Source organism: Sebastes fasciatus, chromosome 23 (assembly GCF_043250625.1).
Source record: "Sebastes fasciatus isolate fSebFas1 chromosome 23, fSebFas1.pri, whole genome shotgun sequence".
Taxonomy (NCBI): Eukaryota; Metazoa; Chordata; class Actinopteri; order Perciformes; family Sebastidae; genus Sebastes; species Sebastes fasciatus.
Genome location: NC_133817.1, coordinates 20,785,593 through 20,802,948, shown reverse-complemented (window position 1 = coordinate 20,802,948; position 17,356 = coordinate 20,785,593). Strand labels below are relative to the sequence as shown.

General features: G+C 41.0%; 3 protein-coding genes across 7 annotated transcripts; 1 reads left to right on the top strand and 2 right to left on the bottom strand.

Annotated features, from left to right (window-relative positions):
- Positions 1–2,751: 2,751 nt before the first annotated feature.
- Positions 2,752–5,017, bottom strand: atp6v1f (ATPase H+ transporting V1 subunit F). The gene is made up of 2 exons (XM_074625472.1): positions 4,732–5,017; positions 2,752–3,275 (listed from the first exon to the last, which is right to left on the bottom strand). Exons 1-2 carry the CDS (start codon positions 4,887–4,889, stop codon positions 3,074–3,076), a joined length of 360 nt encoding a protein of 119 aa, XP_074481573.1. The 5' UTR covers positions 4,890–5,017; the 3' UTR covers positions 2,752–3,073.
- A 1,942-nt stretch (positions 5,018–6,959) lies between these two features.
- Positions 6,960–8,623, top strand: lamtor4 (late endosomal/lysosomal adaptor, MAPK and MTOR activator 4). Of its 2 annotated transcripts, none has more exons than XM_074625090.1 (4): positions 6,960–7,054; positions 7,269–7,352; positions 8,059–8,176; positions 8,296–8,623. In XM_074625090.1, exons 1-4 carry the CDS (start codon positions 7,052–7,054, stop codon positions 8,391–8,393), a joined length of 303 nt encoding a protein of 100 aa, XP_074481191.1. In that variant the 5' UTR covers positions 6,960–7,051; the 3' UTR covers positions 8,394–8,623. The 2 variants fall into 2 exon arrangements, with proteins under 2 accessions (XP_074481191.1, XP_074481190.1); XM_074625089.1 differs by having other exon boundaries at positions 7,037–7,072.
- A 992-nt stretch (positions 8,624–9,615) lies between these two features.
- Positions 9,616–15,971, bottom strand: LOC141761629 (ADP-ribosylation factor 4). Of its 4 annotated transcripts, none has more exons than XM_074625085.1 (7): positions 15,694–15,971; positions 13,337–13,417; positions 12,124–12,293; positions 11,900–12,070; positions 11,620–11,691; positions 11,077–11,202; positions 9,616–10,205 (listed from the first exon to the last, which is right to left on the bottom strand). In XM_074625085.1, exons 1-7 carry the CDS (start codon positions 15,758–15,760, stop codon positions 10,119–10,121), a joined length of 774 nt encoding a protein of 257 aa, XP_074481186.1. In that variant the 5' UTR covers positions 15,761–15,971; the 3' UTR covers positions 9,616–10,118. The 4 variants fall into 4 exon arrangements, with proteins under 4 accessions (XP_074481186.1, XP_074481187.1, XP_074481188.1 ...); XM_074625086.1 differs by having other exon boundaries at positions 11,900–12,028; XM_074625087.1 differs by having other exon boundaries at positions 11,900–11,995; positions 15,694–15,970.
- Positions 15,972–17,356: the final 1,385 nt, after the last annotated feature.

Genomic DNA, 17,356 nt, shown 5'->3' with positions numbered 1-17,356 from the left:
ATTGGCATTGTATTTTAAGATAAGATAAAATAAGATATACTTTTGTTGTCCCCGTGGGGAAATTTTTCCTGGGCTCCGTCCAACTGCAGTTACAAGCACTAAATTAAAACAGCATCAACAACAATAATAAACGATTCCACACAAGACAGGGAAACAGTTTCACAGAAACAGATGTTTCAACACATACACAGTCCACGTACATAATGGCACAAACTATCACACACACAACGGCAGGTATTGCACCGTCTACCGTCTTGCCAATATTACACAGATGCAACATATTGCACTTCCCCTGTTTAACATATTGCACTGTCCCTATTTAACATATTACACTGTCCCTATTTAACATATTGCACTGTCTAACCATATTGCACTGTCCTTATGATAGCTTTATGTTACGAGTTGTTGAGGAGTTTAATAGACATCGGCAAGAATGAATGTTTGTAACGGTTCAATCTGCACCGTGGGACTCTATATCTCCTGCCGGAAGGTAAAAGTTGGTACTCCTGATGTAAGATGTGAGTTGGGTCTGACACAATTTTCTGTGCCTGTCTGATGACAGACTGCTCATAAAGCATCTGGAGGGTACATTTTACATTGTTGGAGAGCCTGTTTATTTACCTTCACAATGATGTCCAACTTGTAAGGATCATGCATTTGTGGGATGAGCAGCACAGCTGATTATGTGGGTAGCGCCCAAGAAAAATTTGCCAAAATTCTCTGCCAATGGTAAACAGTGTATTCTCCTGTTGGTATTGACTCTTGTTTTGAGTTGTTTGGTCGATTGGATGATTGAACTCTATCTGTAACAAGGAACAAACAAGACATATTGGCTATTTTACACTTTATTCATTTAATACACCGTCAGGAGCCTCAGTAGAGGGTGGAAGATTCATACGCAGCCACAACAGCCTGGCACCTCCTCCTCATGCTGGTCACCAACCAGAGGCCTGTACTACGAAGCGAGTTCAACATACCCAGGGTATCTTATCGTTATCTGGCTTCACTAACCCTAACAACCGAGATCACCCTAAGCGGTCCTACGAAAGGTGGTTATCAACTCGGTAAATCAACCCAGGGTTTCTCAGTCTGGTTATGAGCGCGTTCACATGAACGGGGCGGTAGCATTGCAGCATCTGACCAATCACTAATGTGGACAAGTCTACAGACTTGCAGACAGACAGGCAGAGCGGCACATTTTACAAAGAGTAAACTATATTAGACAAATACGAAGAAAATTAAACACATAATCAGACTAAAAATAACACAGTTGAAGCTGCCAAATGTAGGAAGAACAGCTGGCGAAAGAAAAAACTCCTGATGTGTAAATGCGCAAATTAACAGTTATTAATTTAACGGAACACTCAAAAGTCAGATATACTCGTCTATATATAAATAGCTTTATAAGTGTATAACGGATGACTGGATTATACCTAATCATGGCCAATATTATTGATGCAGCGTCTATGACTATTTCAACCTTCTTTCAGCTACGTCCCCGTCTCAGGCAGTGTGAAACGGACTCAAGAGCAAGTTTAAAAATAAGTATGAAAATATAATTCAAAGCGGTAAACACCCACAGCATACAGCCAGCTGTCCTTCCTCCATCTGTCAGTTTAAACTGTGTTGTTTTTAGCCTGGATTATGACTTAAACTTCTTCATATGTGTGTAATATTATCATACAATCACCACACAGAGCTCTGATTGGTCAGTAGGCGGTGCTTTTATACGAGTTGATCTCTTATCTGGAACATAACCTGCTTCGGGGCAGGTTAGCTGTTCAGCACAAGTTACCTGGTGATCTACCCCGGTAAGAAGTGAACCACCTTTGTAGGACGGAAAACCCTGAGTTAACCTTACGTTACCTTGCTAACGCAAAATCCTGCTTCGTGGTACAGGCCTGAGGTCACACGTTGCTGTGGGATGGCATTCCATTCCTCAACCAGGATGCAACTTGGTTTTGTGGAACACCAGCTTCAACTTGCCCTATCGCGCGGGCCTTATTGGCAAAATTCTCTGCCAATGCTCAACAGTGTATTCTCCTGTTGGTATTGACTCTTGTTTTGAGCTCCAGGTGCTGACAATCAGGTGCCTGATGTGCATGGGGCCTGTTGGGTGCTGCGCCCTACTAAAGTGATCATTTGGTATCTGCTACAAGCATCGGCATGTCATTGAAGATCATTTGTTGGTTCGTTGGTTATAGATTTTGTTTTAATGTGACTATATGTATATGAATATGTATATACACGTATATACACGTGTATATACATATATATATATATATATGTGTGTGTGTGTGTACACATATATACACACACACATACATACAGTATACACACACTTACATATATACAGTATACACGTGTATGTATACACACACATATATATACACACACATACATACATACACATATATATACATATATAAATACATACATACCTTACATTAAGATGATTGCGTCAGTTGAAGTCTTTCTGGCATTTGTGATGCGTTTACTGTCAAAGGATGAATGGGATATAAAAGCATAATTTCCTTTGAACTGAACACTAGCTGGTCCTGGATCAGAAGGAACAAACCCTTCAGGGACTCTGTAAATAAAACAGCTGACAGATGTTAGTTAGATGTTGAATGTAAGAATAAACGTTTACTGACTCCAGTTATCAGTCAAGTTGTGTTCTGTCTTCAGAGATTAAAAAGTAAAAAAGGTTTTGAGAAATGAGGATTTGAATAAAACAGACGGAGCAGAACGTCACAAACAACAAGATCATTTATTTTCTTCAACATCTGTTATAATTTTATAAGTTAAAACATCTGGAACAAACACAAACTGACTCAATAAAACACATGCTGTAGATATTTTCAGCTCAGAGGAAGGAAAACTTTCAGTCACATGACACTGAAACATTTTCAACTTCCTGTTCTGTCTTCATCTTTTCACACAGAGAACAACAAATAAGAGGAATGAGAGTACAATTCAATATATTCAGTTATTAATACGGCTGATCTACCATCACTGTACAGAGAAACAACGAGTCAGGGACGTTTACATCAATCACACGGCAGGTTCGTGTTTATCGGAAGTCCTCAGCGGAGAACATGCCCTTGGCGCGGCGCAGGATAGAGTCCTTGGATGCATCGTACGGATGCTCTTTGGACGGGATCTCCAGCACCGCCGGGATCGACTGCATGTGGCCGTCGATGGCGTGGCGGATCATCTCGGCTATGAACTGGTTAATCAGGATGATGCCGATGTCGTTACGAGCCAAGAAGCTCCTGCAGAGAAGATGGAGGACAGGAATGAGTATAGTAACCAGACACACCAGCTTCATTCAAATTTCCATCAATTTAACACTCACTTTGACTGTTACAAATGTGCACTTAGTATAACAAAGAGTTAAGATATGTTAGGAATTAATAATAAACTACTCAAGAATTTGGCATTCAGAAGTGTTTAATTTCATCATCATCACAACATTTGCAAGTTCTGGTAATCAAATACAGTCTTCAACATCTTCCAGTACAAGTACAAGTTAAATTGCTGGATTGTTGAATGGAGTTTGGTGTCAGATTAGTTAAATCTATTTTTTTGTCTTGCAAAACACGAGGCCAAAGAGGTTCAAATTGTAATTACTGACCAAAGAAAAAAAACCCAGACCAAACTCCATTCAAATTTCTATAATTTAACATTCCTGTTGATATCGGAAAATGTGCCCTTATTATAAAGAGACATTTAGACATTTTAAGTATTAACACATGGTTATGTGGGCCCCACATGGGTTATACCTGGTTATACCTGGTATACCTGGTACCTGGTTACCAAGTGGGTATGGGCCCAAAATGGGCATCTTATCTGGGGCCCACTTGGGTCAACTAAGTTGGTCCCACGTAGCCTCCCCATGTGGGCTACCTGTGTGGGTCCTAGTTGGGTGACTACTGGGAAATTAGTGCATGGGGCCAACATAGAAACTGTGGAGAAACCCTCTTACAACTCACATTTCAGCCCATGTAGTCCCCATGTAGTACCCACATAGAACTTAAAGCTGGTACCAGGACGGGTCTTGGGTATGTTGCCCAGTTGGGGCCCACATAGCACCCATTGTAATCCTGCATGGAATCCATGTGGGCAATTGACATTGGGTCATTATGGAACCCGCGGACAATCCCATATAGGGCCCATTTTTCAGCCCATTTACTACCCACATGGGCCCCACATACAGATGTTGACTGGGTAGGAGCTACTGGTGAATTCAGCATTGTGTGCTCAATTATTTATATCCAGATTTTACATTTGGTCCCTGGTGATTAAAATATTTTAGTTAATTTATACAATTAATTAATTGATAATATCGCCATGATACTTTAAATTGCTTGATTGTTGGATTTTGGTTTTGGGTTGAGGATTAGGTTGATCACTTCACAAAATGAGTCCAGAGAGGCTAAAAGATACCACACCAAACTCCATTCATATTACAACCAATTTTATATTCCGATAAACGCTGGAAAATGTAATTCTACATTTAGAAAATCACAAAGAGTGGTTCATATCTGCTGCTAGCGGGATTATTTATATGCCGAGTTGACACTTGGCCCCTCAGGATTAAAACATGTCCAGTCAGTGAAATAAATCACTTCAATGACTTCATATGACAGTGAAAGGTAGAATTAATAGATTTGTGAAGGGAGTTTGGCGCAGAGCTCAGGATGGTGTGTGTTTGATGGAGGATCTTACTTGAAGGTCTCTTCTATCTCCGTGATGCTCGTGTCCTTCTCCACCACCAAGAAATTGGGTTTCCGGTTCTTGTTGAGCTCACCGATCCCACCGAGCAGGAAGCCGGTGCAAGTGTCCTCGTCACCGATAACAGCGATCAGTTTCCCGCGGCCAGCCATCACGGAGCTCCAGATATATGAGGGTTTAACGGAGAGAAGAGAGAAAACAGGTCTGCTTACTGCCAGATGATACAGGTCATGTGATGTGATGTGAGGAGGTCAGCTGACCGGAACTTCCGCTCTACTGCTGTGGCGGAAACACGTCATCAACAAATCAATAATCGATCAGACGTCTGAAACTAAACTTAATAATATTATTTATATTAAACTAATCAAATTAAAAAGTTAATTAAATAACATCCAGATGAATTAAAACATTATTATATATATAATATATATTATATATATAGATATTATATATATATTATGTATTATATATATAATATGTATATATATATATATATATATATATATACATATAATACATAATATATATATTATATTATATCAACGACGTCATGTTTAGATCCGAGTATGCTGCCTTCAGGTGCTCATCGTAAATCTAAGCTTCAAATCTTCAACAGTACAAACTTTAATCTCGTTTGACTCTTCTTCTCCTTTTACTGCTCATGTTCGTAGAGATACGCTTCCGCCATTTAGGACTGAAAGCGACAACCAAACGCCAGTAAAACGTCCCCCTACATAGAGCCGTGCAAAAGTAAAACTATATTATTTCTATTCTATTGTCAGATTCTACTGAAATGTCCTGTGTTGAACAATAAAATATTATAAATATAATCAGCGTTTTCAGTTCAAAATGGCAGCAGCAGCTGTTGTAAAAAAAACAAAAAACACCAGAGTTTCATCTCTTTGATTCTATGCTCTTTGTGTTGATGTGTCATTATGTTATTGTGGTGGCTAAGCCATTCATCAAGACATATGCACAAACAGTATGGCAGTATGAAACTGGAAGGCATCTGTACAATATACAAAAACATGTTGGAGCATGGAGAAAGGTGGGCTGGAAAGGAAGGGAAGAAAATGTCATCACTGGACTGAGAATCGGACATACAGTTCTTAACCATACATTATATAGAATAGGCTAGCACCCAACTGGGAAATGCACACACTGTAACCAACCAGAAACTGTTGAACATGTACTGATCCACTGCAGGAATGACAGCATCCAGAGGAATCACCTTTTACAGTCACTAAGGAAGGCAAAACATCAGGACTTTTCATTGTCAGGTCTATTGGGGAATACAGCAGATAACATATACTGTGGAATTATTCAGTCTTTAAAGGGACTATTTGTAACTTTCAGAAATGCTTGTTAACAGTGACACCTGTGGCCGTGAAGTCAACGAAAGTCAGCGTCGGGCTCGTGCTTGCTCTAAATAGACATGAACGTGCATCGCTCAAAACAGTGAGGCAACACACGTCAGCTAAAACCACAATATCACTCTATATTTCAGCTGCTTGGCAGTAATGTTAGCTGACAAGACGAAGGTCTCTCTATGAATCAATGCTGATACTAGTGTTGGCTTTTCCTGCTTCGAGGCTGAAGCAGGAAAATAAACTTTATCGTCTCCGACTGCGCCCAGAGGAAGACACCGGCACCCGGTCGGACACGATAACGTTTCTCTCTGCGGAGCCCCGTCACTAGACACGGGAAACCTCCTTTGGTCTAGAGGAGCTGCAGCAGTTATTTCTGCACAAACGTCCACTGTGCATTCACTAGATATTCTCAGAGCTAAACTAACTCTTCTGCAGTGTGGAGTAAGCGCACGTGCACGTCTAGAGGTGGAGCGAGAACGTGCGCGGTGTGTGAGTGAAGGCAAGCAGGCAGAGGAGCAGAGCGTAGCCACACGCGCATATGCGAATACGCATGGGATCCCGACCCGGTACATTTATACGCTTAAAAAAGTTACCAACAATCCCTTCAAGAGAAACTGATTTAGTTAAACGAATCTAGAGTTTCCTCATTATTATTATTATTTATTATTTAATTTTGTTTCTGCACATTCTCCTGTTCCACACTCCAGTCCAGATGGTGGTGGTAATGCACCTCTAAGATGGTTTGCCAACCGCCACTAAACACCGAATAAGAAAAAGAAGAAGAAGAAGAAGAAGATGAAGAAGAAGAAGTGTTATTGTGGTCTTTTGTATTTCCGACAGCAATTGAATGCCTCAACAGTCACGTGAAAAATCACAAGAAAGACGGAAGTGCAGCAACAACTTGTAAAAACAATAGAAGAAGAAGAAGAAGAAGAAGAAGAAGGATGGTGAGTTCAGGTTCAGGTGTCTCTGATGTTTCTGTACTCTCGTTCCTCTTATTTGCTGTTCTGTGTGTGAAAAGATGAAGACAGAACAGGAAGTTGAAGTTATTTCAGCTCTCAGTGTGACGTTCATGTGACTCTTTACAGCCTCTTACTAACTCTGATTAGCCTGTTAGCTGTTAGCAGTTAGCTTGCTCTCATCCAGCCTGTTTGTTTACAGACGACAGCGGCTCTGACTGCGGGTCTGGACCGGATCCCGGATCAGCTCGGGTACCTGGTCATCAGTGAGGACGGAGTCCTGGCCGTGAGTGACAAAACAACAGACCAGAGTCCATTCAACTTCCTGTCTGTTTAACATTCCCTTCACTGCTGGTTAATCTGCAGCTCTTCTGTTGAAGGAAAAGACATCTTTTGGGTCGGTGGGAGTCACCGAAGGACTCGGCGTTGTTCTCTGGATTATTTATAACCCCAGTTAACGCTTGGTTCCCAATGATCCAAAATATCATCAGTCAGATTCTACAAGATTTAGTAGAGAGGACATATTTTAAATGCTGAATGTTTTGAACGGTGTTTGGTATTGGGATAAGTTTGATGGCTAAAAATGAGATAATTGATCCCCAAAAAGACCAAACCAGACTTCATTCAAATATCAGTTTAATCAGTTCGTCACTTTCATTGAAAGTGATGAATTAAGCGTTTATAAAATCAACGAGGATTACTTCAACAAGGATTTAAACAGATTTATTTGTTCTGTTTGTGTCTTATTGAATCGTGTTTTGTGTTGAGATTAATTATTATTTAAAAAAAATGTTTACAGAATTAAGTTTCATATGAGTCGAGATAAATTGTTAAATTTATGGGATTTTGAATGGCGTTTGGTGTGTTGTATTTCATACATTATAATTTATGAAATATTCCAAATATCCTGATAGTTTCAGTTTTCATGAGTCCATCTCCCCCCTGACCTTTGACCCTGTGTGTCCCCTCTGACCTTTGACCCTGTGTTTCAGTCTGCAGGTGAGCTGGAGAACGATGAACACACAGCAGGTGTGATGATGCAGATGGTTCGAACAGCCGGTCGGTTCAGGTTACCTGGATCAGCTGAGCCGCCCTTCAAACGCATGTCAGGTAACGTTCACCCTCCCACCTGGTCTGTCACCCTCTCGCCCGACGTGCACCCTCCCACCTGGTCTGTCACCCTCTCCCCCGACGTTCACCCTCTCACTTGGTCTGTCTTGTCTCCTCAGTGATCCTGGAGGACTTTGTCTACGCCGTGACGGTTTCTGGTCAGAAGGTTTTCGTGGTCAAACGTCAGAACAACCAGCAGGAACCAATCAGTGTTTAGAGATGGACACACAGGAAATGAGGCAGAGGTCAGAGGTCAGGTGGTGGTCTGAGGAGCAGCGATGTTGGAAGTTCAAAGGTCATCAGCTGGTCCATCAGAGTGATCACCAGCTGGAAGTCAGACATGTTTCCAACTCTATTAAACTCAACTTGTGTTTGATTTAAATAAAGTTTTGTATGTTTGAATTTGTGTATTTAACTGAATAAATGATTTATGATTTAAGTGTGAAACATTGTCCATATTTGATATAATATTTAGATCACGTGTGATGTGGTGTAACTCTGCGTAGCGCCGCCGCCTGATGTCAGATTCTAAGTGACGAGTGAGTGAATGAATGAATGTCATGAGATAAAATTTAACATTTAGTAGAAAACAAAACTTTCATTATGTCATTATAACTCAACTTATGTTTTAATGATGTATTAATAATCATTTAACAGGAGTTTTTGTAGAAGTTTTGTTATACGACAAAGTAAACAACTTTCTCATGAAACAGAAGAATTAGTTTAGTAATAATAAAGAAAAACGTTCATAAACAAAATGTCATTTTTCTGGTTATTACTGCAGAACAAATGTTTTCTACACAAACTTTATCCTGATACGACAAAATGTTTGATTTAGTTTAGTGACGATTAAAGATAAAAACTAAATCATATCCTAACTAATCTTTCATCTTATAATTTATATATTAAACGATTCCATTAAAACATAAAACATTTAGTGAAATGAAAAGAAAAGTTCCTATTACAACTGAATAATTTCATATTTAGAAATAAGAATTTAATGATGTAAAAATATCTTGTTATGTGAAAAGTGTCAGATTAAAAAAACAAAAACAAGACTATAATAATAATGACCGGGTGGTGTGTCAACATAAAAAGATCTTTCTCACATTATAACAAGAGATTTCTCTCATTACATATCTAAATTATTATTTTAATTAATCATTCAGCCTCAACAAGTTTCAAAATGCAATATTTGCTTTTGACGAGACAGGTCAAAATACGATGTGTTCAAATACCAATTGAAAAAAAACGCGTCAAATACTGAATAAATATTTAATATTTGACTCAATTTGATCAATATTATTACTATACTATATTCGGTCATTATTAATATTAATAATATATTTTATCAATATTAATACTATTATTAATATATCTAATAAATATTATTATTATTATATTCAATCAATTATGTCTTTTTAATAAAAACAAAAATCTGAGAAGAAAAAAAAACCTTTATTGCATCATCGTTGTCTCACTGCTTCTTCTTCACATTGATACGGAATGACGAGGCGTTCAGGTACGGCTCAGTGGAATGAGTCATCACACGACCAGGTAAGAGTCACCTGGAGTTAACCCTGCCCCCTGCCCCCAGGTAATTGTCACCTGTAGTTAACCCCGCCCCCAGGTAACTGTCATCTGTAGTTAACCCCGCCCCTGCTCACAGGTAACTGTCACCTGTAGTTAACCCCGCCCCTCCTCTTCATTACTTCCTGTCACATGATTAAAACATGCGGATTAAAAGAAACAACAGATGAAAAAGGAAGAAGAGGGTGAGCTCAGAGTCCATGACATCACTTCCTCCTACAGACGACACATTTATAATTTAAAAAAACAAAAACAGTTCAGGTAAACGCTCCTCTTCCTCCTCCTCTTCATCATCACTTTGTACACTGCCATCAGGCGATGACATCACGTCTGCTGCTTCCTGCCAGGTGGTCTAGTGTTTGGACAGCTCATTGGACAGCCAGTCCAGACCCTCGTACAGACCAGTACCCTGAGTGGCACAGGTGGCCTGAACGTACCACTGAGGAGAGAGACACACAGGAGACAGGTGAGACACTGGGGTTAGATAGACTCACACCTGGACAGGTGAGCTCTACACAATGTCATCATGATGTCATCAGCATGCCATCCACATTTGAATTAAGATGGAGCCGATCACAGCTGACATTGGGTGAAGGCGGGGTACACCCTGGAGTAAACCTGAGAACCTGGAGTAAACCCACGCTAACCTGCATGTCTTTGGACTGTGGGAGTAAACCTGAGAACCAGGAGGAAACCCACGCTAACCTGCATGTCTTTGGACTGTGGGAGGAAACCTGAGAACCCGGAGTAAACTCACGCTAACCTGCATGTCTTTGGACTGTGGGAGGAAACCTGAGAACCCGGAGTAAACTCACGCTAACCTGCATGTCTTTGGACTGTGAGAGGAAACCTGAGAACCCGGAGTAAACCTACGCTAACCTGCATGTCTTTGGACTCTGGGAGGAAACGTGAGAACTGGAGAAAACCCACACTAACCTGCATGTCTTTGGACTGTGGGAGGAGCCTGAGAACCGGAGAAAACCCACGCTAACCTGCATGTCTTTGGACTGTGGGAGGAAACCTGAGAACCGGAGAAAACCCACGCTAACCTGCATGTCTTCAGACTGTGGGAGGAAACCTGAGAACCGGAGAAAACCCACGCTAACCTGCATGTCTTTGGACTGTGGGAGGAAACTGGAGAACCCGAAGTAAAACCACACTAACCTAAATGTCTTTGGACTGTGGGAGGAAACTGATATTATTGATGACTGGTGTCATCGATAACGGATGTTAGTGATGACTGATGTTAGAGATTACTGGTGTTAGAGATTATTGTTGTAATTGATTAGTGATATGTTATTGATCCTTACAGTTCTGTTGCGCAGGTTGTGCAGACCCAGTTTGTCGGTGAGTTCACTGACTCCCATGGCGTTTGGAAGATCCTGTTTGTTTGCAAACACCAGAAGAACCGCCTCCTTCAGCTCTTCCTCCTGGATCTATAGAGAGAGAGAATCATGTGACTGATGACATCATACATCTACAGAGAGAGTCATGTAACTGATGACATCATCATATGGCGGATGGCTCTGTAACATCAGTAAGGCTTCAGGTGTACTTTACGATTCTAACAAATCATCGTTTGGTCACATGAGGTTGGTACGGGTTGGTACGGGTTACCATGGTTACCATGGTTACACGTCCCAACCGGCGAGGAGGCTCTCAGGAAGTGACGACGTAAATTACTGCTCAGATACAAACTCCAGAAAATTTGAATTTATTCATCCCTGTGGGGATTTATAGAGAATTAATAAAATAATGATTTAATGATCGCTGTGGGGATTTATAGAGAATTAGTAAAAGGATGAAGCCAGCTTTAAGACCAGAGAAGAAGAAGAAGAAGAAGAGTTGCTCACCATCTTAGCGAGCTCTTCAGCAGACTCTGTTACTCTCTCTCTGTCGTTACTGTCCACCACAAAGATCAGGCCCTGTAGGGGTCAGAGGTCAGCAACACAAATATCATCAATACACACTAATCACTGCTGGGTCAGCACCTGAATGTTCTGGTTCTACAGGGGTCAGAGGTCACCAACACAAACATCATCAACACACGCTGATTCAATACTGGTTCAGCACCTGAATGTTCTGGTCTTGGTTGTGTACCTGTGTATTTTGGATCTGGTTCTGGTTGAGTACCTGTGTGTTCTGGTTCAGTACCTGTGTATTCTGGATCTGGTTCTTGTTGAGTACCTGTATGTTCTGGTTCAGTACCTGTGTCTTCTGGTTCAGTACCTGTGTATTCTGGATCTGGTTCTTGTTGAGTACCTGTGTGTTCTGGTTCAGTACCTGTGTATTCTGGTTCAGTACCTGTGTATTCTGGATCTGGTTCTGTTGAGTACCTGTGTGTTCTGGTTCAGTACCTGTGTATTTTGGTTCTGGTTCTGGTTCAGTACCTGTGTATTTTGGTTCTGGTTCAGTACCTGTGTGTTCTGGAAGTAGTGTCTCCACAGAGGTCTGATCTTGTCCTGACCACCGACGTCCCAGACTGTGAAACAGATGTTCTTGTACTCCACCGTCTCCACGTTAAAACCTGTAAAACATGACAACATCTGTCAGAACCTCAAACACAACATCTGTTTAACCTGTTGTTACAGACACACAACGTCTGTAGTGAATCCAGAGGTAAATGGACTTGCATTTAAACAGCTCCTTTCTAGTCTTCCGTCCACTCAAAGCACTTTACACTACATGTCAGCATTCACCCGTTCACACACACATTCATACACTGATGGCAGAGGCTGCTAAGGTGCCAACTTTGCCCATCAGGATCTAATCTAAATACTCATTCACACACTAATAGCTCAGCCTTCGGGAGCAATTTGGTGTCTTGCTCGAGGACACATCGACATGTGACCCGGAGCACCTGACCTCAGCTGAGGAACGTCAGCACATTGTTTGACACTAATCGTTGTCAGTTGAACTGGATCAACCCGTCTAACCGGGCCGACGGCGCGTTGCCAAACCTTTCCGGGTAAAATTCACCCTCCAGAAATAAATAAATAGACCATCCTGCAGCGGTGGATCATGAATGTTCTCCAGGTTACCATTAAGACAGCTGGACGAGTACCACGCCTCAGCAACAGGGACACGTTCATTATTTAATTATAAGTGTTGTAAACGGTTTTAGTGAAGATGAGTTAGAGAAGTAGTGAGTGGATCAGTGAGACTATACAGTGTGTGTATATATATATATATATATATATATATATATATATATATATATATATATATATATATATACATATATATATATATATATATACATATATATATATATATATTTACTGTGGTAATATAATTAAAATAGATCAGTAAGGGTTATAATCTGTCTTTATTTGATGTTTAATCCTCTCTTTTACTGTCTGTGAGACCAATCTCAATGTTTACTGTGGTAAAATAGTTATAATGGATTAATTACAGAAACATATCTGAGTTATAATCTGTCTTTTTTTGATGTTTAATCCTCAGAGAATACAACAGCTGCTGACACAAACACATCAAACTGTGTGAAACTAAGTGACCTGATCACATCAGTAGTTTATCACGTTTATTGATTAGTTATTGATCACTTACCGATAGTCGGGATAGTGGTGACGATCTCTCCCAGCTTCAGTTTGTACAGGATCGTTGTTTTTCCAGCTGCGTCCAAACCGACTGAAACAAGACGAGATACCGGACCAAAAAATTACTTTCAACGACTGGAAAATCTACTTTAAATGTCAGAAAACTGACTTTAAACAGCAGAAAACTGACTCTAAACGTCAGAAAACCCAACTTTAAACTTCCGGTGACGCCATGTTTGATACAGCAGCTTAAAAGTTGAGCTCCAAACTCGGCCAAACCAATCAAATTTACCATGGCATTGTCGCTCAGATATAAAGGCTTGAGTAAAAAGGAGAATTTGAAGGATAAGAACTTAAAGCAACAAAACTCTTGTAAGTGAGGCGGCTAAGGCTAGCACACCAGAATCCAAAATATTAGCTGAGATGGAGAATATACAGAAAGAAAATCTACAAGGACACAGCCAGACCAGGTTGTCGATGACAAAGCTGGAGTCGTCGATGCAAGAACTGAAAGGCGAAATGACAAAACTCTAAAAAAGAACTACGGAGGCGCAGGGCCGAATCAGCACGGAGGATACCAGGAGGAAACACGAGTTTGCCATCCGGTACCTGCTGCAAAGAGAGGTGGACCCGGTGGCCCGATGTGAAGACCTACAGAACAGATCAAGGCGTAATAACCTGAGAATCTACCAAGTACCCGAAGGGAGCGAAGGAAAGGATGTGAAGGTGTTTGTGAAAGGGCTGAAAATTTTTTCCCAACTTCTTGATGTGTTTAAATCTTTCCCACAAATCCAGGACAAGTTTGTCTTACCCTCAAGCGACCTTTATAGATATCTACAAGTTAGACATTATAATACAAAAACACAAAGACTGGGAGAATATTAAAAGAGAACCAACTAATATAGAAACCCATTTTATACAACTGTTTGAACACCCTACTTCAACAGAAAAACAAATATCCCATATGTACAAAAAGCTAATGTTAGACACATCAGATAATACTTTACATATTAAAGGACAATGAGGACATTTTGGAAGAATGTCAAAGAAGATATTGAGAAAATCCTGGAAATGGACATCCCCCTGGACCCGCTACTGTTCTTACTGGAAGTATCACCTGAACACCTGTTTACTACAGATCAGTGCTATGTTCTGCACATCTTATTGATGGTTGCAAGAAAAATAATCACTATTAACTGGATGAAGACTAACCATCCCACAATTGCTCAATGGTTACAAAGAATCAAACAGGTGTACATGATGGAATACATGTACTGCCCAGGTAAAACTGAAACTGCCTATTTTTAAAAGGAGATGGATGTTAGTTATAGAATACCGTTAGTCAGGAATCCTGTACTTAATTGTCTTGGATGTATAGTTTTTGTAGGTATATATGTGTGTGGATGTGGTGCACTCCATCCATATGTGGCATTACTTTGTTTTAGTGCACATGTATGTCAGGTGAGGCCCAGTCTCAATGTGGTTTTGTTTTGTGATGATTAATTGCCTGTTAATTTGAATTAATGGCAATAAAGTTAAAAAAAAAATCAAAAAAAAGAAAAGAAAACTGACTTTAAACGTCAGAAAACTGACTTGATACGAAATAAAACTGACTACATGTCAGAAAACTGACTTGATACGAAAGAAAACTGACTAAACATCAGAAAACTGACTTTAAATGTCAGAAAACTGACTATACGTCAGGAAACTGACTTTCAACAGCCGAAAACTGACTCTAGACGGCAGGAAACTGACTTTAAATGTCAGGAAACTGACTTTAAATGTCAGAAAACTGACTTTAAATGGCAGAAAACTGACTAAACAGCAGAAAACCGACTTTATATGTCAGAAAACTGACTTTAAATGACAGAAAACTGACTTTATATGGCAGAAAACTGGCTTTACATGACAGGAAACTGACTTTATAAGGCAGAAAACTGACTCTAGACGACAGAAAACTGACTTTAAATGACAGAAAACTGATTAAACAGCAGAAAACTGACTTTAAAACAACTTCATATTCACTGACTTTAAAACTACAGTTAAATGAACCTTTGATTACAGAGATAACTCGTTAAAACCAGCCGGTAAACAGCCGGTGACAGACCCGGTCAGACGGCTACTCGGTTAGCTCTGAGCGTTAGCCTCCGGCGGCTAGTTAGCTGCGTTAGCTTCTATTTATCATGTTTTCAGCTAAAGTTGAGTTTTAGTTCAACCAGGCGGGACTTGATGTCAGCGAGCAGCTCCACTGAGTCAGCCGGAACATTAACATCAGAGGCTGGGGAGTGTTTCAGCCCCCCACCGGCTAGCATGGAGCTAGTTAGCCTCGGAGCTAGTTAGCATAGTTAGCCTAGCCTCGGTCCTCACCCATCAGGATCCTCATCTGCTTCTTCCCGAAGAACCGAGCGAACAGTCCCGAGATCGTCAGACCCATCTCTAATGAAAATGTCCCGGTTCCTCGGCGGTAGGATTAAAAACCAGGCGGCGGAGAATGTCAGCCAGTTAGTCCGGTGAGAAGCTGCAGGTCGGAGCCGCAGTAGAGACGGAGGAACGGGTGGAGATCAGCGGAGAAGAGGCGGAGATCAGCGGAGGGGGCGCAGCTCCTCTCGGTGCCACGTCCAGGCCAACGCGGAACAAATGACGTCACCGCTCAGACAAACCTTTATTGACACTGTCAGCACAGTGCTGCGTTCAAGTTCTACTCAAAACATGGTAGACTCGGATATTTAACATGGCTTGTGGTACTCTTTATTCTCTAAAATATTTAAAATTTGATCCGTGTTCTGTGAAAAGTTGATAAGTAAGGGATATTTTTTAGACTTTATACTTTATACTGTATATTATGCTTTATACTTTATACTTTATATTATATATTTTTTAGACTTTATACTTTATAGACTGCACATATGTACATACTACATTTATTTATTGATAGACTGTACACACTATGTTCACCCATTCACTCTGTCTCTTTTATATCTCTATTATTGTTTTTATCATTTTTGTATACCTTTACCTCTCCCGTGTTTCACTCTGTTTGCTGATGTTGCTGCTTTGACACCTGAATTACCCTCCAGGGATTAATAAAGGTTCATCTTATCTTATCTTATCTTATATTGTACAGTGAGCCGATCATGGCGTCGGGGTGCAGCATCGCCCTGTCGGGGATTCTTTCACAACAATGAGCCGCTAGCTGTACATTATCCCGCTTATTACAAGGCTACTTACTGAATAAATCAATATTTGGACACAAAAACGGTCCGCCAGAGTGAGAACTGCGCCCATAGCAACGGTCTGTTATACATAGCAACGGTCTGTTGTACAGAAATGACAGACCGCAGAATGCCGTGATTGACCAATCAGAAATAAACCCCAACACAGTGATGCAAGACCGGCATTACTCTTTTGTTGTAATGACTTGGGAGTATTTGTAACTTTCAGAAATGCTTGTTAACAGCAACTTGCTCGCTCTAAAAAGACATGAACAAGCATCGCTCAAAACAGTGAGGCGACACAAGTCAGCTAAAAGCACAATATCACTCTATATTTCAGCTGCTTGGCAGTAATGTTAGCTGACCAGACGAAGGTCTCTCCATGAATCAATGCTGATCCTAGTGTTTGCTTTTCCTGCCTCAGCGCAGGCTCAGGCAGCGGGGCTCCTCAACGAGTTACGTTATCGCCTCCCGACCGCAGCCGGCAGCCGCAGGGAGACACCGGCACCCGGTTGGTAACGAGACGATAACGTAACACGTGGAGGAGCCCCGTCAAGTTGGTCTGGAGGAGCTGCAGCATTTATTTCTGCACAAACGTCCCCTGTACATTCACTAGATATTCTCAGAGCTAAACTAACTCTTCTGCAGTGTGTAGTGAGCGCGCGTACACGTCTAGTAGAGGTGGAGCGAGTACGCGAGCACGTGCGCGCTGTCTGAGTGAAGGTAAGCAGGCAGCTGAGACGAGGCTCCAGCCACACGCGAGCGCGCCTATGCGAACCCGCATGTGTCGCGACCCGCTACATTTATACGCTTAAAAA